Source organism: Spermophilus citellus (assembly GCF_964194105.1).
Source record: "Spermophilus citellus genome assembly, chromosome: 6".
Classification (NCBI taxonomy): Eukaryota; Metazoa; Chordata; class Mammalia; order Rodentia; family Sciuridae; genus Spermophilus; species Spermophilus citellus.
Genome location: NC_138187.1, coordinates 149,571,440 through 149,592,717, shown reverse-complemented (window position 1 = coordinate 149,592,717; position 21,278 = coordinate 149,571,440). Strand labels below are relative to the sequence as shown.

Sequence of the window (21,278 nt, the reverse complement as noted above, 5' to 3'; positions counted from 1 at the left end):
GCGTCAGTGTGTTCAATCAACAGATGTGCTATGTGGGCCTGGGGAATTTTAGAAGCCCTAAAAAATAAGACTTATGTTTTCACTCCAAATCCTTTCCAAGCAACGCATGTTCAACCAGGCTACTCTGCAGAAGCCTTGCCTCTGCGTGGCTCCTTTCCTGCATTCCGGTTACAAGCCACTGCACATGGCTAAAAGTCCCAGCTTCTTCCCAGAGTCACAGAGAACATGCAGAAGGAAAAGTTGGTTGGGTGTTCCCTGTGTAGAGAATGAGCAGGGAATGGGAGGAAAGAGGACCCTCGGGGAGTCTGCAGAGAGCACTGGCATTCAAGAAACTCGTCGTTAATAGTAATGATGAGATGGTGAGAAGAAGCGTTTTAGTTTGAGACCATCCCATTTATTGATTCTTGATTTTAATTCTTGCACCAAAGGAGCCTTATTAAGGAAGTTGGGGCCTAATCCTACATGATGGAGATTAGAACCTACTTTTTCTTCTATTAGAGGCAGAGTCTCTGGTTTTATTCCTAGGTCCTTGATCCATTTTGAGTTGAGTTTTGTGCATGGTGAGAGATAGGGGTTTAATTTCATTTTGTTGCCTATGGATTTCCAGTTTTCCCAGCACCACTTGTTGAAGAGGCTATCTTTTCTCCAATGCATGTAATCTGTGAGGTGAATAGAGAGCCTACGTCTTGGGAGCAAATCTTTATCCCTCACACATCGATAGAGCACTAATCTCTAGGGTATGTAAAGAACTCAAAAAGCTAAGTACCAAAAAAACCAAATAACCCAATCAATAAGTGGGCCAAAGACCTGAACAGACACTTCTCAGAAGAGGATATTCAATCAATCAACAAATACATGAAAAAATATTCATCATCACTAGCAATTAGAGAAATGCAAATTAAAACCACTCTAAGATTTCATCTCACTCCAGTCAGAATGGCAGCTATTATGAAGACAAACAACAATAAGTGTTGGCGAGGATGTGGGGAAAAAGGCACACTCATACACTGCTGGTGGGACTGCAAATTGGTGCGGTCAATATGGAAAGCAGTATGGAGATTTCTTGGAAAATTGGGAGTGGAACCACCATTTGACCCAGCTGTCCCTCTCCTGGGTCTATACCCAAAGGACTTAAAAACAGCATACTACAGGGACATAGCCACATCAATGTTTATAGCAGCACAATTTACAATAGCTAAAGTGTGGAATCAATCTAGATGCCCTTCAATAGATGAATGGATAAAAAAAGTGGCATATATATATATAAAGGAATATTACTCAGCAATAAAAGAGAATAAAATTATGGCATTTGCAGATAACTGGATGGAGTTAGAGAAGATAATGCTAAGTGAAGCTAGCCAATCTCAAAATGCTGAATGTTTTCTTTGATATAAGGAGGTTGATTCATAGTGGGATAGGGAGTGGGAGAATGGGAGGAATAGATGAACTCTAGATAGGGCAGAGGGGTTGGAGGGGAAGGGAAGGGGCATGGGGTTAGATGGTGGAATGTGAGCATCATTATTATCCTAAGTACAGGTATGAAGACACAAATTGGTGTGAATATACTGTGCATACAACCAGAGATATGAAAAATTGTGCTCTATATATGTAACAAGAATTGTAATGCATTCTGTTGTCATATATAAATAAAAAAAAAACATTAATGATGGGAGGAAGGCCCAGAAGGAGCCAGTTCCTGGTAAGTTAATAAAACGGGATTGACTCAAGGACAGAACAGACTTCTAGGGGGCATATACAGAAGCCCTGTTCCACTGTCCTGGGACCTGAAGGGAACAGAGTGGAAGCGCTGGGGGCAAAAGCTGGCCTCCAGCACAAAGCCTGGCACACAGTGACTAAGAATGAATCGCCATGTGAGTTAACAAACTAATGCATGAACAGCTGCATGCTGTGGACACCTCTAGATGTCACAGCATCCTTTCAGCCCTTCTTTCTCAGCATAAAAACCCTGATTTTCAGTTGGGCAAATGACTGCATGAAGACTGTTACATATTTCCAGCTTCCCTGTAGTTTGGTACCCCATAGCTACTAAGTTCTGGCCAATGGGATGTAAGTAAAGTGGCGTATGTAACCTTGGAGAAAGGGAATGAACATCTCTCCTTCTGTTTTGTCCTCCCTGTTGCCTGAAATGAGAAAGCTGTGGCTGGAGCTCCAGCAGCCATCCTGGACTCTGCTACTAAGGTCCACAGCCTAGAAATAAATAGGAGAAAACTAGACAGAGCCTGTCCCTGACAAATTTATGGATTTGCCACACCAACTCTGGATTAAAACCCAAATATTTCTAGCAAGAACATAGAATGCATTGATATTAATACCTTATATGCATATATGACTATATGACCGGTGTGATTCTATATCATGTACAACCAGAAGAATGAGAAGTTACACTCTATATATGTACGATGTGTCAAAATGCAGTTGACTGTCATGTATATCTAATTAGAACAAAAAAAATAATAATAAAAACTGTGTATTTAATTGAATTTTTCTTCATGTGCAGCAAACCAGGATCTAACTAATAAAATGCCAAATAAGTGAATCACTTTAGCAAAACAACAGTCGCCTTAATATTCATAAGCTCCGGTGCCTTTTCTCAATCAAGCAAGGTCAATTCCTTTTATCTTGCCTAAGTTTCTTTTTAGTAGAAATACTATCACATAGTAAGTCCTCTTGATTAACATGGTTTTGTGAATCAATTCTCCTTGCCCTTTCCAAGATGTCACAATTTTGTACAAACAACTGAAATCAACTTTGACCCTCTGCAATTAAAAGCTTCAGCAAGACCCATAAAATCCACTCCTATTAGCCTAGAGTTCCCTCACTTAACCTTTTACAATAATTTTTCCAAATGCCATCCATCTGCATATTTTCTGAATTGTATCACAAAGACATCACAAATGACCTACTATAGAATATTCTATTTTTAAAACTCAGAAGGCCACACCATATGATAAAAATAGTCATTGAAATGCCCCAATCTGAAGCCTTGGGACAATAGCATTAGTCACATAAGCCTTGTGTTTTTCATTGCTTTTCATTCCTCTGGTATGATTTCATCAACAAATCAATAAGTATATTGTCTGTTCCGATGGATTTCCTTGAAAAGTTCTGGAGAAATTCTGAACAGCCAACATGTTGGTATTCCATTTCTAGCTACAGCTCTGTAGTCAGGATGGCAAATAAATAAATGTTGAGAGAAAATATAAAATATAATAATGTGTATAGTGCACATAAAGTGTTGTTTTAGCCTGAATTACTTAGTAATAATTTGTTAATCTAGGTTTATGATCCATGTACTAATCCCATAATTGTGTTATTAAAAACACTATGCTAAGCATTCTGCACCAAAATAACAATTGATGGAATGATTACATTTTCTCCCATAAATTATAATGAAATGATTGTGCCTATTAATAAAAACCAGGCCTCTCTTCAAGAAGCCAAGTAATTACTATGTGGTATGATTTATACAAAGCCAGATGGAGCTATCACATTATTCACAGTTCATGAATCTCTGTGAATTGCCCTATTTAGTCTATACATTATCCATCACTTTCTCTCTAAAAAAAAAAAAAAAAAAAAAAAAAGGAGTGAATGAGAATCAAAGAATGTTAAACCTAGAAATATCAGAAATACCCTTTTAGACTTTCAAGTTCAAAACCCCATTTTAGAATTGGAGAAATAGAAACCAGAATGGTTCAGCAGCCTGCTCCTCTAAAACATTTGATAAGTGGCACAGTGAGAAGTAGATAAAAGTCCAGGCTCCCAGTTCTGAGTTCCATGCTCTGTCTATGGCAGCACTCAGCTTTATTTATAGACAGGTGAATTGATACAGTGCCTTTTTAAAATTTTTTACATATTAGCTATGAATTGCTATAATATTTAAATTCAGGTTTTTTTGTCAATTTGGGATGTTTAATTGCATATCACCCCAAAATTAGAAAGACAATAATCCCCCAACAGGGTCAGTCTTGTTTATTGAAAGAATGGGATTGTGCTTTTCACAGACTGAGCCCTACCTGTTTATTTCCACTGCTCTGGGAGGTGCTATCAAAGCCTGCAATATGTTCAAAAGCTTCCAGGTACTTGACCAATAGCAAATTTTCCATGTGCTAGAAACACGTAACTGATTTGTGCAATACTAAATGGGACATCAAATAACAGAAGTGGTATAACGTTGGCTAAACAAGAGAAATGATGTCAACCCTTTGTCTGTGGGGCATGGGTTTCTCAACCTGGACATTACTGATTTTTTTCTCTTCATTGTTGGAGACTGTCCCATGCACTACAGGATCTCCAGCAGCATCCTGGCCTGTATCCACTATCCCTGGCCTGTAGCACTCGCATTTTAATTGTAACAACCAAAATATCTGCAGACAATGATAAATGGCCCTAAAAAGTTAAATTCCTCTTCCCCATTAAGAACCACTGCTCTGGCTCAATAAAATCAGTTTAAATTTTTTTCCTTGAAAAAAGAGGCTCAGTGACTTACCAATAGGGTCTGGGAAATGCCTGTCACACAGTAGGTTATATTCATCTTCTGATGTTAACACCTTGCCACCGGCTGGAAGAATTCGACTTTTAGGAGCCGCTCCCTTCTGATAGGCCTGGGAGGAAAAGGCATAAGTGAATTAATTTCTTCCCCATTTGGATTTTTTGGAAAGTCATATTAAAAATGGACACATAGACACAGATACACACACCCAGAGACAGAAATCTCCACATTAGGTCATTGAGTTAGAGCCATTTATTTAAAAAAAAAAAAAAAATCTGCTCTGCATACCTGCCACTTGCAAGGCAGTATCTAGTACTTTTGTGTGATGGTCACAACACGTCAAATCAGGGTCCCTAATCTCGGGAATATTCCTCGTAGGTATGCTCTCGAATGGGAAAAAATGACTTCAGCAACATGCACATGATTTTTAATTTATAAAAGTGCTTTTAAAAAAAATACACACCCCAGAATCGTACACACCACATTTACCATTTCAGTCACTAATGCCGAGTCATTCTGATAACCGAGAAGGTGACAACCTCACAGTTGCTGCACAAAATGCTCGGTGACTGATGTGGACCAGGTTCAATGACCAACAAGAAGATGCAACAAGGAACTGTTATGATGGTTACTGGATTTCCATCAGAAACTTTAAAATGTTGCTGTGATAAAATATGCCAACGGCTTGGCCCTCAGATGTGACTGTTGGGCATAAAATAGTTGAGATGGTAGTGCAGTTTTGTGACATCAAACCATTCTGGCTGGCAGACAGGAAGCTCTGCTGTTTAAGAAATGCAGAAGAGGCACAGAGCATCTCTAGAGCAGTTAGGCAGACACAGCCACAAAGTCACCCAGATGAAGTATGTGTGCCGGAAGGGAGATGCCTACATCCAGGCAGAATTTTGAAAATAGAAACCTTAACGCAAGCTGAGAATTGAAACCAAGAAACTGTGGGACCCAAACGCCCAAGTGTACTCTTGGGAATAACTAAAATAACATTGATCTAGGCAACAAACTCAGAATAACAATAACACATTCTGCATCAGTAAGATATCGAGTGAAGAAACCTAAACTAAACAAACTCTCAGATATCTAAGAAGTTTGTTTTCATACTTGTGAGAATCATCCATCAACAGCTTCAACACATCTGGGATCCAGAGCCTAACACAGGACAATCTAAATGTGTATGGTTTGGAGAAATTTCAGCAGCAATTTGATTCAGGCTGGACTAAAATGTGAATTGTTATTAGTTATAATAAGCTCATTGGCTTTCATAAACATTACATTGTTTAATCCTAAAAACAGCACAATGAGTTAGGTATTATCTCTATTTTACAAGTGAGAAAAATGAAGCTCAAAAGAGATTGAATCACTTGCAGATGGCCCAGCAGTGAGTAGGTAACAAATCCAGGATTTTCCTCATGTCTGTCCAGCCCCAGGGCCAGTGTGCAGAAGGTAGGCTTATCAGTGCTCCTGCTTAGTTACCACACAGAATTGGACTCACAATAAAACAACAGGCAATTTATAGGTTCTTAATGTGCGATTCTGGGGTGTGTATTTTTTAAAGCACTTTTATAAATTAAAAATCATGATTTTATTAAACTGTACGCAATGATGACAAATGGCTGGAATTTCCCTTCAAATATCCCAAGTGAGTTTATAAAAATGTGTGTTTATTATCAAATTCAGGCATTCTATCTTAATGACCACAGGTTGGTAGAAAGTAATGGACCAAAAATAAATAAATAAATAACCGAACAGTTTCACGCGTAAATTTCAAGTTGAGGGAGCAAGTTTTCAGAACCAAGAAGTAAAACAAACCACCAAAATTTGATTCACAGAGAAATTTCAATTAGCGTCAAATGTAGCAAAAACCTTAGTAAACCAAAGAAAAAGCCCTTCAGGGTTTCCTCCCAATTTAGTTAGAAATAATCATATCTGCACAACATTGGGTTCAACCAAAGGCCTGGCTAGGTGCTAAATGCCTCAATAAATTTATTTATTGTAAACAACAAAGGGATCATGCATTCATTAATGTGAAAACTGAGGTTCAAGGAGATTTACAATTTAGGTAAGGACATTTCCCTAGAACCTGGCAAAGATGTGACTCAAAACCTATCAGAATAACCAATGTGCTACACTGCCTCTCCTCAAGGTTCTCTGAAAGGACAATATAAGGGGCTATAAAAAAATAAGGCAGGGATGGGATGTGGCTTGAGTGGTAGCGCGCTCGCCTGGCATGTGCGGGGCGCTGGGTTCGATCCTCAGCACCACATAAAAATAAAATAAAGATGTTGTGTCCACCGAAAACTAAAAAATAAATGTTAAAAAATTCTCTCTCTCTCTCTCTCTCTCTCTCTCTCTCTTTAAAAAAAAATAAGGCAATCTGTTATTACTACCATTGCAATTTGCAGTGTATTAATATTTTGCTTCTGAGTACAAATTAAGTGTTGAATGAAATCCTAACATAGATAAGTGGAGAAAGTATAAACTTAGCCAATGTTGAAGGAAGTAAGTCTACTCAAGAGAGCACTTGAACCTCATCCAGTAGCCTGTGAAATATGTTTGTGCTATATTTTATTCCTAATTTCTACCAGAAATGGGAAGGAAACACATGGTCTGCCAGCCTGAAGCTTCCTACTATGGTTTAGTATCAGGCAGATGGCTCCATACCATGCAGCTTGTCCTGACCGCTCTTGAACTCTGCAGAATTTTAAACATGTTATGATCTTTAACTGGTAAATCGTAATTACTCATTTCCAAGCAGGGGTGGGGGGTGGGTGTTGAGGATTTTATGTAGATAAAACTGTACAGTCTGAGATCTGGAAGGAGCCATTGGGATCATTCAACCAAATTTTCTATGTTTGTGGCCAGAGACAGCAGGACACCTGTCCCTGAGTTCAATTCCAATGAGTGGCACTTGACCTAAACTGTACTCTCCCAAATTCGCTGCCCAGTATACTTTCCCTCGTACTGTGTTATGTCCCTATGTGGGGAAAGAAATAGGAACCAAAAACACTAAAGTCCTCTTAAGGTCTAGACATTTTACATATATCATCTTTCGACCTTTTACAAACAAGAAAAATAACCAGGAAGAAAGTCCAGAGGCGGGGGAAATAATCAAGAAGTGGAATAAAGTATGTGGAGTGTTCTAAATTCCCAGGAACCCAGGCAAATCCCATCACAACCTTAGTGAATAAGTAACTCCTCTGCCTTCTGTCACACACAAGGCTTAAGAGTGGGAGGACATGAAGACAGCAGAGGGAAGGATGTCAAGCCAGTGACTGGGAAAGACCTGGAGGCTGAAGGACCCGGGGAAAGGCTCCTGTGCGAACTCAGCCACTCTGCGCAGCCTTCCCTTTTCACACTCAGTTGTGATCATGTGCTCAAAGTCTATCTTGTCCCCAGGACTGTAAACATCTGTCTAAGCAACAGCTATTTAACCAGAACCTTGTGTAACACTTGGCCCAGAATAAAAATTCAATAAATGTCATTTTAATTGAAATAATCCCCGAATGAGTGCTTCTTGCACGGATCTGTGGCAAAGGAGAGGGTGAGCTGATCCACCTCGCCAAGGGTTTAAGAATATTGTGAGAACCTGGGGTAACAGGGAAATGTCTCACCTCTCTGTTCTCATAGCTTTCCACAGCAAAATCATTTTTAACCACAACGTATCTGTCCTTCCATTTCCGTATGTCGTCAGCAAACTGTGAGAGCTCCGCTTCGTACAAGACGGTTCCTGGTTCCAGCGGTGGCTTAAAGAAGATGGACAAAGTTAGCCACCTCAACAAGAGAGGACACACTGGGTTACCATGGCCTTCGTCCTGGTGTTTCAAGGCCTGTTTGAGGAAATCATGGTGTGCAGAGAACCTGGAGAAATGGCCGTTCCTCCTCTCCTCCACCATCGCCCCTTCCTTCTCTCCTCCACCATCGACCCTTCCTCCTGACCAAACACAAATATTTGTCCTATTGTTATTTTTATGTATTAAAAATAACATTTTCATTTTCCTGTATTATGCTGTAGGTATAGGAGCATATGGTAGAAGGGATTATAACAATCAAGTTGTACCTTGCATACACATGGCACTTAATAAATGCTTGATAAGCTGTGGGGGAGAGGGAGTGAGTTGGGATAATGTAAGCTGTGGACATCTACCCCAAATCCCTGGCATGTCTCAGGGTAATTTCCAGAAAATCAGAAGAATGAACAGGTGATTCCTCGATTCATCACACCTCCATGCGCGCCTCAAGAGCCAGTGCTCAATGGGTTCCCAAAAGTCATGGCGACCCAGGCTTACAAACACTTCACCCCTCCTCACACTCCTTGATATCATGTTGGGTTCAAAAACAGGGAGGCATCAAGCCAGCAAACCTCAGTTCTACCTCTCCGATTTAAAAGGCTGGGCATCTCTCCTTAACTTTGATGACAGATGTGGTACAGGGGAATCTCCAGTAGATTTCTACGTAGGTCCTCCATTGGGCTTGCTGTGTAGGGATAATTTCTGTCCCGTCTCATTGTACAATTCCCACCTTATTTCAAAATATAGTCCAGCAAAGTGGCTTAAAGTTCCATCGTGACAGACAATGTGGCAGCTTGATATCTTGCCTGGTTAAAAGGTCAGAAAGGCCAGGCGCGGTGGCTCATGCCTGTAATCCCAGTGGCTTGGGAGGCTGAGGCAGAAGGGTTGCCAGTTCAAAGCCAGCCTCAGCAAAATTGAGGCGTTAAACAACTCAGTGAGACCTTGTCTCTAAAATAAAATACAAAATAGGGCTGAGAATGTAGCTCAGTGGTCGTGTGCCCCTGAATTTAATCCCCAGTACCAAAAATAAAGGTCAGAGAAGACCTCACTCCCTTGTCAAATGAGGTTGGAAGCAATATCAGGGGAACTTCATCTTCTTACATGCAGCTTTCCTCAAGCTGGGCCATTTCATCAGTGGATAAGCTTGCCAGGCTAAAAATGTGAACTCACCCTAGACTTACTGCATCAGATTCTCTGGGGTGTGGACCAGAATTTGCATCTATTTTGTTTGGGGACAGGCTGGTTTCAAAGTCCTAGGCTCAAGCACTCTCCCAATGCTGGGACTACATGCTTGCACCACCAGCCGGCTCAGAATTTGCATTTTAAACAAGCTCCCTAAATTTTAAGAACCAAAGCTTCACAGGGATTCCTATCAGCTCTCCCTACATACCCGTGTCGCTGAACCTAGTGGCTAACAGCCTCTGCGTGGCGTTTCACCATTTATCACCCACTTCCTCCTTGAAATCCTGTCGTTATTGGCACCTTACACGTTCCTGATTTTTCTCCTTCTCCACAGGCTGTTTTTTCTTAGCCCATGTGTCTGGATCCTTCTCCTCTTTCTGATGTCCAAATGCTGGTGGGGCCAGTACTCTGCGCCTCTTCTCCGCGTTCATTCCTCAATTACACCCCATGACTTTCCTCCTGGTTATAAGACAACAACTCCCCAGATGGCTCTTCTCCAGTCCCAATCTCTCCACTGAGCTCCGGATCAGAATACCCAACTGCCTATTCAATGTTTCCATAGGTGTATGTAAAATAAGCATCTCAACCTTGGCAAAAATGAACTCAGGCCTCCCATTCACTCCCGAGTAAAAGGCAAGTCTATCCACTTATCACTCAGGTTAAATACCAAGAGATCCGCACTGATCCTGTCCTGCTACTAGCAAGTTCTGTCACCTCTATCATAAGTACCTCTTCTCTCTACCACCACCACCCTCCTAGTTCAATTCCTCTCCACTCTTCTCTTGGGCTTCTGCAGTAGCCTCCTTGCCAGTCTCCCATTTCCCCTCCCTTCCCATAGTCTATTCTCTACCCACCCTTCATAGGTCACTCTGTATTCAGTAGCCTCCAGTGGGATTTCCCATTACATTTAAAACAAAATCAAAACCTTCTGGTGTCCTACAGGTCTACCCCGTCTGGTCTCTGTCTACCTTTCTGTAATCGCTGCTCATCCCTGTCCCCTGCACACAGCACTCTGGGCACGCCAGCTTTCCCACCCTGACTGTAGGGTCTCTGGATACTCTTCCCATGAACTCTCATATAGCTGTCATTCATTCCAGCCATCTCTACAGAGGGCTTCCCTCACCTACCAACTTCCCCAAAAGAAGATGTCTGCTTTATTTTTCTTTGTGGCATTTTCCATGACCTGACCCGATATTTGTTTGTTTGTTAGTTTATGGCCTGACTCCTATGTTTGAATATAAACCCCAGGAAGGCAGAGAATTGGTCTCACTCTCCAGTTCTAATATGCATTAGCACTCTGTCAGAAACAACAGTCTGACAAGGAGGTGCTAATAAATATTTGTTGAGGTTAAAGTTAATAATGGGGCAAAATAATAAGAATACATTAGAGAGCTCAAAGAGAAAAAATCATATTTGATCAGGAACCAAAATAAAAATGCCCATAGCAGAAGACACTGCAATTATGACTTTTTAAAAACTGAACTTTCCTACAGCAGGTCAGATTTCCTGATATCAAAGCATCAATGTGGAAAAATCACATACTAAAAGTGGACTCGTGCCAGTTTCTTTTTATATGGATTACACCATCAGCAAGAAATCATACAGGGCTGGAATTATAGCTGGGCTGGGGTTGTAGCTTAGTGGTAAGAGTGTTTGCCTGGCACATGTGAGGCACTGGGTTCAAATCTTCAGCACCACAAAAAGTTAATAAATGAAATAAAGATACTGTGTCCATCCACAACTAAAAAAAAAAATTAATGAATTAAAAAAAAGAAATCCTATATATTCTAATTTCTAAGCAAACAGGATTTTTTGAACATGAATGATTTCAGGACATATTTTTTAAACTACCATTCAAATCATCATTTATTTCTGAAACATCATGAACTATAACGCTTTCTTCAGTGGGAGAAATTCATGAGCAAAAGGTCCATAGTTACCTTGGTCTTCAAAAATTGTGACGTTAAATCTCTTTGCTGTTCTACTTCACTGCGCACGTGATTGCCGAAAGCCACCGAATACTGGCGACTATAGTATGGACCAAAGTTTTTGATGGCAGCCTCAGTTTTCCCTGGAAAAATATGAAAATTATAATTTTAAATGTAGCATCTCTCACAGAATCGACACCAACTACACAATTCTCTCAACAGTCTCCTTCATGCTACTGTTTCCCAGGGATTCGTTCCTAGCCTGTGTTCCCTGAGAATGTCCATGGCCGCTGCACCTGCCTGGCTCTCTCCCTCCCCTCTGGCCGCTTCCCAAGAGACTGCAGGGAACCTAAGACTCCTCACCCAGTAACCAAGAGGGTTTTTTTTTTTTTCATATACACTGTACCCATTGCCATGGGCACAAACTCAATCATCCTCCTAGTCCTTCCAAGACCATTCTGCCTGGTCTCTCTACTTTGCCTTGCTCTTTATTCTCCTGCACATCCAACTGTTCAGCTTCTTACTCCCAACCCTCCCACAGTCCACCCTTTCAACTCTGCATACATGTCTCTCCATTTTTCTCCAGATCCCTGAAGTTCCACCTCTAGACTTTCAACCCACAGTCCTGGATAAAGCAACAAAGAGTTTCCTCTAGTTGTGGTCCTCTGCTTCTGACTTTCAAGATTGTGTATGTATGTGTGTGTGTATGTGAAAGAGAGAGAGTGAGAGAGAGAGAGACTGAAAACATTATATAATCACCATGAGATCAAGAGGGGGGAACTTTGGTTTAGGAGTCTGGGGACCTCGATTGTGGTCCCATATCTAATTGTGAGACAGAAACCAGCTGTCTGACCTCAGCCGACCCACTCAGCTCTCCAGGCTCCAGTGTCCCATGCCACATGCAGGTCTGATCACAGAGGTGCAGCTCCCTCACAATAGTGATTGGCAGCTGCCATAAACAGTCTATCAGCACCAGACACAGAATGAGTATCAACCACACGTGGAGAGTGTGAGGATTAGAAGTAGAGAGAGAGTTGGACCCTGGGAACTTCCCCCTGCTTTTCCAATCCCTCCTTAGCTTGGGGAGTATGTGAGGCGGGAAGGTGGGCCAGAAAGGGCAGCTTAGAAGTCCTTCTGGAGCAGCTTAGAAGTCCTCACAACATTTTAGTACTTTCTACAGAAGAAAGAAAAAAATGTGAAGTTTCTCTGCCTGTACCAACAAGTAGTTAGCCCATGGAACAGGATATCAGCCTGAGGAAAAATAAACCTGACGTAACATTCCAAAATATTTTTTAAACACTTCATGTGAACTTGGCATAATTTTTGTTTTCCAAATTTGATATTATAGTCAACAGAGAACTATTAAAATATAACTTATTGGCAAAATTTGTTTAAAGCTATTCTTCATGTAATATTGCAGAAATAAGTGAAGCATTCTAATCTAGTGTACTGAGATACTACTCTATAAAATAAGTGTACAAAAATCTGTTTGTACACTTAGGAAATTACCACCCCAAACATCCAGAATATATGAATACCCTCTCTATATGGATAGAATACTTTTGCTCAAGCATCTTAGTCTTGGGATATGTATGAGATAAAGGAGAATTTTTTTGCATTCCTTTAGCAAAATGACATTTACTGGTCATATTTATGGGCTTTAGTAATTATTTCTTGTAAGGTCCTTTGAGACCCACTAATAATAGATTCTGTAGACATGCAAATAAAAGCTCCTATAATTTCAATCAGGCATGCTTTTGCTTGCTTTGTGAGTTTATGGTATTATAGTTAATCAGTATTTGCATAATACTTTAATATGCTCAAGCTTTATAACCATCTAATTGGTTATTATTTTATTAGCTTTTATTACCATGCAGCCATAGTAAAATTCTATATCCTTGTCTATAATTTTCTTACAAAGGAGTGGGACATCCCACAATGAGAATGAGTCTCTCTTTACCAAAACAAAATGATTAACAAAATTTGCCCTTTAGCTCCAAGTAAGCACTGCTTTCTGCATCAAAAATGCAGACTGTTAATTGCTGATGCTAACTTTTGCACTCTTGCAAGCATTTGGATGGAAATAAAAGGAGGTTGTGGTCATTTTACCATGACCTCTATAAAGCGTCAAAAGCTGACCTGCCACATCACCAAGCTTCTCCCAGGTCCACCTTGCTTCTACTGATGTGCTCTGATGCCACCACTCCCTTTTAATACAGGAGAAGAATGCTTCTGTGATTTAAATATGTGCATACGGTACTATCAGCACATCACCTGCCAGGCAGCACTTATAAAGCTTCCTTAGGTAATTAATCCAATGATAGGTTCAGAAATGTAAATAATAGTAAAAGCGTATTGATTAATGAATGTGTGATCAGGCACTGTTCTAAGTATTTTTGCGCATGTTGAGCATTTCATTTGCTCCTCACAAACTCCTGTGACATGAGCCCTGAACCCTACTTTACAGCTAAGAAATTGAGGCGCAGGGAAAGACTCCAGGTAACACTCCTACTCACACATGCTTTTTGTCTTAGCTCATTAATACTAACATTTTGCTTTTTTTTTTTTTTAAGTTCTAAGGACAAAAGAACCTAATGCTTATTCTCCGAATGTATCTGGATTTTAGTTTAAATAAATTTGAACCAAAATAAAGGAGCCCTGGGTGTGGGGATCTTGAGAATAAAAATAAGGTCTGACATTGGGCAAATGTCACAGTAGTCAGAAAGACACACTCTGGAGTAGATGGACATGGTTTCCAGTCCCATCTTTGCTACTTGCCAGCTGTGGGACCTCATGAGCATTACATGAAGCCAAGAGTAGCAGCCTCCTAAGGTGGTTGTAATGGTTACATACAGCAATGTAGCTCAGCACTGAAGCGGGCACACAGAAGGTGTTCAAGCTAAGATGATGATAACAATGAAGCCCCCTGTCAAGTACCAGGAGAAGGTCCTCAAGCTGAACTAAGAGTCAGGAAGAATCCCAAAAGCACTCTTGCTCAGGGGGCATCCTGACCTTCTGTAACAGAACAGGTGCCCCACCCCTTGCATACTCAAAACAAATACAACCTGTACGTTCACAGATATATCAGAAAAAGAGACAATCCGTGCATTGATGAATTAAAACCAACCAAGTAAAACATTAGAGCAAAAGGCACTCATTAGTAGCAATGCTGCACTAAGCTTCTCTCTCTCAGAGTCTTGATTTTCTCATCTGTCAAACGGGGATAAAATGCCCAGCGTTTCGTGAGGAGTCAATGAAAAATTCACCATGTAAAAACAAAGTGTCTAAAATGACTATCCACTAACTGATCAATAAATTTTTGCTATTATTTAATATTCTATGGTGAAAGCATTCAGATAAGCAGATCATCCCACAGGCGCCACACAAAATTAACTCAGCTGAAACCAGCTTGTTTTCTACAGTTTTCAAGATTCTTGAGTATTGAATTTCCTTCATTTCCCTGCCCCCAGATTTAGGATGACATTCTCTTTCCTAAATTGCTTGTAAAATGGTGCCAGATCTCCCATGAGAGGGAGGTTGGTGACTGGATAATAGAAAGATGAGGATAGATGGAAGGGCTTCTTCCACAATTTGGTACATCAGCTCTTGGACATAGCGTATTTCTTTTGATCCTACTCAATGACTGTGGCCTGTGCTGAGCACTGTGTGGGTACAGTTCACTCCACAGGCCACAGTCTTAAGCAATCCAAAAAGAAGCCCCTTCCACAGCTCTATCCACAAAATGGAGCTTCGCTTCAACTTTGGAAAAATAAGAGAAGTTATCTGGTATTCCTTTAAAAGGCCGCTTTAACCCATACAGCCTCAAACCTGCAGCCCTCATTTGATTCCTCCTCCACTCCCACGTTCAGTTCTCAGGTGCTGTCAATCCTATTTCTACAATATTTCTGGAATCTATTCCTTTTCCCCCACCCCAACCACAGCGCCTTCTATAAAGATTTTATTATCTCTCCATAACTATAAAGAAATCTTCTCTTAAAAATATTGTTTAGTTGTCAATGGACCTTTATTTTATTTGGGGTGCTGAGAATTGAACCCAGTTCCTCACACATGCCAGGCAAGCGCTCTACCACTGAGCCACAACCCCAGCCTCAAGAAATATTTTAATCTGCCCTAAGTCAGCACCACAGCAGAGCACAGAAACCTAACTAGCTCTCAGCTCTTAAAAGGGAACAATAAAGTCAAAATCGGAGTGGGACTGATATCCAGATCCCAGAGAACTGTGGGGAGGATGCCAAAGCTTGGTTTGTGGGGCAGAGGCAGATTCTGAGAGGGCCAGAGTCCAGAGCTGATGGGGCAGAACAGGAGAAGCAAAAACCAAGCTGGCAGTGATCCCACTAAAGATAAAACTGGCACAAGTTACCAAGACCCAGAAGCTAACGTGGGGAACCGTCCTTCAGAACCAAGTCATGGCACTGATGCTACTAGGGAACGGGTTCAGAAGCCACAGGGAGCATACATCATTAGTCATGGAGGTGCAAACCTCTGGCCAGCCAAGTTTCATCTGACACGTTGCTGCCAGACCTTGTCACTCCCTACCTTTGTAAAAACCCTCAGCAGTTCCCCCATTGCCTGAGGAGCAGGGATGCCTTGGCCTAGTGCTGGAGGGATCTGGCACCAGCTGTCTTTATTTCCCGCCTCTTCCACTCAACCTTAGGGCCCTGTGGATACTCATGACCTCGCTCCTTCTGCCCCCAAGAACCCTGCAGCCATATTCAGACCCTTGGAGCCTAGAAGGCAATCCCAACCCTAAAAGAAGGTTTTTGGATCTCTTCAGCCGGAAATAAGCTCTTCTGCATTCTCCTGAAACCATGCATTGCTTTTGCTACGGCTGTTTAAATATAGCTCATCCTTCCTCCAAGGGTATACTGTATTTATATACTTAGCAAATATTTGTTGAATGAATGAAAGAGTGGTTGAGTAAATATTCAAGACTGACTAAAGCAAATCACAATGCATGATAATAATGAAACCTGTGCCAATTTCCCAGGAAAGAAGAAAGGTATAGTTTTCAGCTTGAATATTTATTATTAAGAATATACCACCGGGAATGGTCATGTACCCCTCTAATCCCAGCAACTCAGGAGGCTGAGGCAGGAGGATTGGGAGTTCAAAGCCAGCCTCAGCAACTTAGTGAGGCACAAAAAAAAAAAAAAAAAAAAAGAAAAAAGAATATACACTCAATTAATTCATATTTGCTTACCAAAATTAAAAAAAAATCAGACTCTTAAAGGGTAATTTCTTTTTAAGATTTTAAATGATTTTTGTGCATGAAATATATGTGGGAAATTATTTACAGACAAAATCCCTTCTTAGTTTGTTCGCTTTCCTTGACCAGTCTAGAAACATAGGAGGTCTAGTTAAAACTTACATGAAGTCTGAAGAACCTGAATATACTCAGCAAATATTTGTTGAATGAACGAAAGGGTTTCTCATTCTAGAAGGTTCTTTTAAAGCTAGTTCCCAGTCCTACAAAAGTCCAACTCAAATCTATGCTTTTTCAATAATCTTGAAAGATAGTAGAGGATCTGTAGTTCCCTGTTATTCCAGTGTCACAACTATGATATATTGTAGAACGTCTGACAATTCAGATTCCTCCCTGTTTCTATTATTTTGGGGAAAGGAGCCCAGAAGAACGAAAAGATATAAAAACATCCAAACATTATCTTTTCTATATTCCCTTCTTTTTTATTTTTTAAAACAGGATTACTGGGCTGGGGTTGTGGCTCAGTGATACAGTGTATGCCTCACATGCATGGGGCACTGGGTTCAATCCTCAGCACCACATAAATTAACAAAATAAAGATATTGTGTCCATCGACAAGTAAAAAATTTTTAAAAAACAGGATTATTGTATTTGTATCCAGTTTTATTTACATAACACTTCATCTTTATTTTTCCTAGACATTCTAAATAAGTCATGATTTTACACATGATACATTTCTATTGCTATTACGAAAAAATACAGAATTTTAAAAATTTACATATTTTAACAAGATGGCTATTTCCTGTGAACTGATGTAAATCCACACATGAGAGAAGGTTAATCAGGCCTTTGGCATTGTTTCTTAAAAGCCATGACAGTTTCAGGTGAAGATTAATTTGAGGAAACAAGACAAATGCCTCTGAAAAATAAAATATTCTTAATAATTGCAAAATAAAGTACAATATCCACTACTGTTTATTTTCCCCAGAGTTTCCTCAAATTATAAAAGCTTGAAAGCCTTATGAATTATAGCATCAGCTATGATCTCAGTTTGCTCAGCGCCATCTCTTTACCCCTTAGGGTGGGGAAATCGGAAATCCCAATTCACCACACAGAGGTGCAGAAATCTAATTACACAGAATAATGCCCAAGGACTCTCTTTTTCTTCTAGCAAATGCCCTAGAGAATGAAGATAAATTGGATTCTCCATAATTGAACTAAAGGGTGTGTGTGTGTGTGTGTGTGTGTGTGTGTGTGTGTGTGTTTGTATTTTTTAAAGCACATTTATTACTGGTGCTCAAGTGACAGGTTTTTGAACAGACTCCACTAGGTAAAGGCAAAATGATTCATGGGCAGCCTTGCTTCTGCAGCCTCCCCTGCGGAAATTCCACCTTGAGTTAAAAATATGAGCTATAAACCAACTTAAACTCTCTGTGATTTACTTTGGATATTAATCCACAAAGAGAAACATACAGCATTCATGCTCACTAGAGCTTACATTAAATATATTAAAAGTCATGCCAGGACCCTCCCAGGGCTCGGTGAGCAACTAGAAGAAAAGCAGACACACTCAGGAACAAACAATAGAACACACCTTCCTCGTTTCCCACACTCACACTCACAGCCTTCCTCACTCTATGAGTAAAAGCTGAGAGTAAGCTTGCCCTCAGACTACTAGAAACCCTATGTTTCTCCCAAGCCTGTTCTAAAAAGCAAGTCCTGTATCTTTTCCATGGCCACCCGTCTTTTAAAGGCACTTACGATGCTACATTAAAGAGCAAGCACCAGGAGACGCAGAAACAGTATTTTCTACCAAGGAGCACAGTCACTGAAATCAAGGTCCTATCTGCTCTACATACTTGTAGACTAATACCTTCACATATTAATATAGGTAAGCGAAATGGGAAGCCAGGTATCTCAGGAGACTGAGGCAGGAGGGTCCAAAGTTGGAGGCCAGACTGGGCAACTTAGTGGGATCCTGCCTCTAAACAAATAAAGGGCTTGGGGGTGCAGCTCAGTGGTAGAGTGCTTATCTAGCACATGCTAAAGCCCTGGGTTCAATCTCCAGTATTTCGAAACTTAAAAAGAGAAGGAGAGAGAAATGGGAGAAGACATAGAAAGGAAAAACATACTACCATTTTGTAAGTTTTAATTTCTACTACCTTATTCTATAGAAAAATGAAACCTCACTGTGGTCACCTTTTTCACATTTAGAAAAATCCGGAACAGATTTCTAGAACTATAAGGACTTAAGTTTGGTCTCCTCTTTCTCTATTATTGCTAGAAAAAAAAAAAAAAATATATATATATATATATATATATATATATATATGTCAGTACATTTGTGCACACATCTTTCTTGAGCCATAATTAGATGGAGATAGCTTTGAATTTTCTTCCATTTCATTTGGATAAAGTACTTGGAAATTTCCAAGATTATTTTGCCATTACCTCACAGCATGCCTCTCATTTTCTCATGACACATCGGATGAGAATAAATCTTGTTTATTTTGCCTCTTTTCTAAGCTAATGTCCTCCAAGGAAGCTGCAGATTGGCTGTCTGTTCTTTACAAAAAAAAAAAAAAAAATGAGAGGGAAGAATGTGAAAAAGGAAATTAAACTAATCTGACAGCTAAATTTTCAGACAGTATCAGAAGAACTGTGATTTTGAGAGAAATAATAATGCTTTTGCTTAGTGGACAAGCTTTTTTTTGGTTTTGAGGACAGTGTATTACCAAAATTCAGAAATCCAAAGAATGAGATTCCCTTTGCTCTTTTTGAGTCTAATCATAGTTACTAAATCTTTTCTGTACATATTTTTAGCATAAGCTTTCAAATTGCTCCACAATCCTGAAAATATTCCTTGCTTAGAGATTGCAACCATGCAAATGAACACAACATGGACATTAAAGAAGACAGGCCAGACTCAAAATAGACCAGGCAGCAAGTACAGGAGTTTGACTGGTTTCCCTCTGCAACCCATTTGGTCTTCTGGTGTCCTTCCCATTTTCTTATTTCATGTCACTTTTCTCCTCTCCACATAGAGGTACGTTTGTTTCAAATACTTTATAGATTCTCTCTCAAGAATCTATGCCATTCGTGTGAAAAAAAAATGCATTTCTAGATAACTGTGGTTTGGGCTCAGGTGTGCTTATATTCTGTTCACCTGAGAACATGGGAAATAATAAGGAACAGGCTTGGCTAAGAAATGAAAGGCATTTGTAGGCTTTAACAAAAACTTTGAAGATTATTCAACACTTCTGTAGGCCAACAACTTTTTTGAAACTATTTACAATGATGACAGGGTATCCATTAGAAAAATTTATTTTAGCATATCATTACAAGATTTTTGAGAACTGTCATCATGGTTCTACCCACCATCCTCTTGAACTGATTAGGCACTAAGTCTCTGTATATAGTCCTCTTGATAACAATCTAAACATTGCCAACAATAAAATCTGATAAAAATAAAAGAAGAAAATACAGCTCATTCCACAGTCAAATTTTGATTTTTTGGCAATGCAATAATTTCCATTCACTAGATCAGTTAATTATTATTAAATTTTAAATTCCTGAGTGATAAACATGAGTGGAAAACCATCCAAAAGTTATTGTATGTGATGCTCTAAAAGTAAACAAGGAAAAATAAATGCTTGCCAAAAACTCCAAAGGTACTATACAGAAAGCACTAGGTTCTCCCAAGCCACCCCCTTTTCAGATGAAAATTGCTTTTCTGTAAAGTGAGTTCACATGGCACTTAACAAATGTGCTGCAACCTCAGGATATCAGCTCTGCGTGGAGTCTAGGCCTCACGTTGGAATGAATTCCCCCCTAACTAGTCATTCAAGCATCCAAGGGATTAAGTCTGAAGTAGCACTGTAAATAACTGAGACCACCTTCCTCAGTGCACCTAAGTGAGCATCTTGAGTTCCTGTGGGTGGCAGCCCAGACATGCCCAGGCCAATGACATGCCAACTTCTATATTGATAAAAAGATCAAAGTTTATAGACTTCTACAACTGGATGGGATCAAAACAGTCATCTCCAACGTTCTCCTATTTTTAGATAAAGAAATTAATTGGCCCAAAGTCATAAAACTAGTTAGCAATAGAACATTCATGAAAAAAATTTTTTTAAATACCAATGCCAACTTTTTAAGAGTTTTCCTCTGCTAATCCAATACTGGTTTTATGGAGGAATCCAAGCATGTTTTATAATTAATTAAGGAATGTAAGTAAACTTTGGTAATAAAAATCACATTGCCAAGAAGCCTTATGAAATGATTTTAAATTGGAGTAAAAAGATGTGTTGACTTGACTGGACCATGAAGCACCCAGATGCTTTGTCAAATACCATTCTGTGTCTGAAAGGGTGTTTCTGGGTGGGATTAACATTTGATTGGAAGACTGAGATTGATTGAAGATTGCCATTCCTAAGGCAGGGGTACCTCAATCCAACCAGTCCAAGTCTTGTATAGAACAAAAGCACTGAGTAAGAGGGAATTTTTAAAATTTGTTTTAATTAGTTATATATGACAGTAGAATGCACTTTGATACATCATATATAATGGAGTATAATTTCTCATTCTTTGGTTATACATAATGTAGAATCCCACCAGTCGTATAGTTACAT

General features: G+C 39.8%; 1 protein-coding gene across 1 annotated transcript in view; it reads right to left on the bottom strand.

Moving 5' to 3' along the window:
* The window catches only part of NIBAN1 (niban apoptosis regulator 1), a 141,610-nt gene that overhangs the window by 68,208 nt on the left and 52,124 nt on the right, over positions 1-21,278 (bottom strand). The window contains exons 2-4 of the mRNA XM_081299032.1: positions 11,436-11,566; positions 8,137-8,268; positions 4,511-4,625 (exon numbers count right to left, since the gene is read on the bottom strand). Of these exons, the coding sequence (XP_081155158.1) occupies positions 4,511-4,625; positions 8,137-8,268; positions 11,436-11,566 (378 nt within the window). The remainder of the gene's footprint in view (positions 1-4,510; positions 4,626-8,136; positions 8,269-11,435; positions 11,567-21,278) is intronic.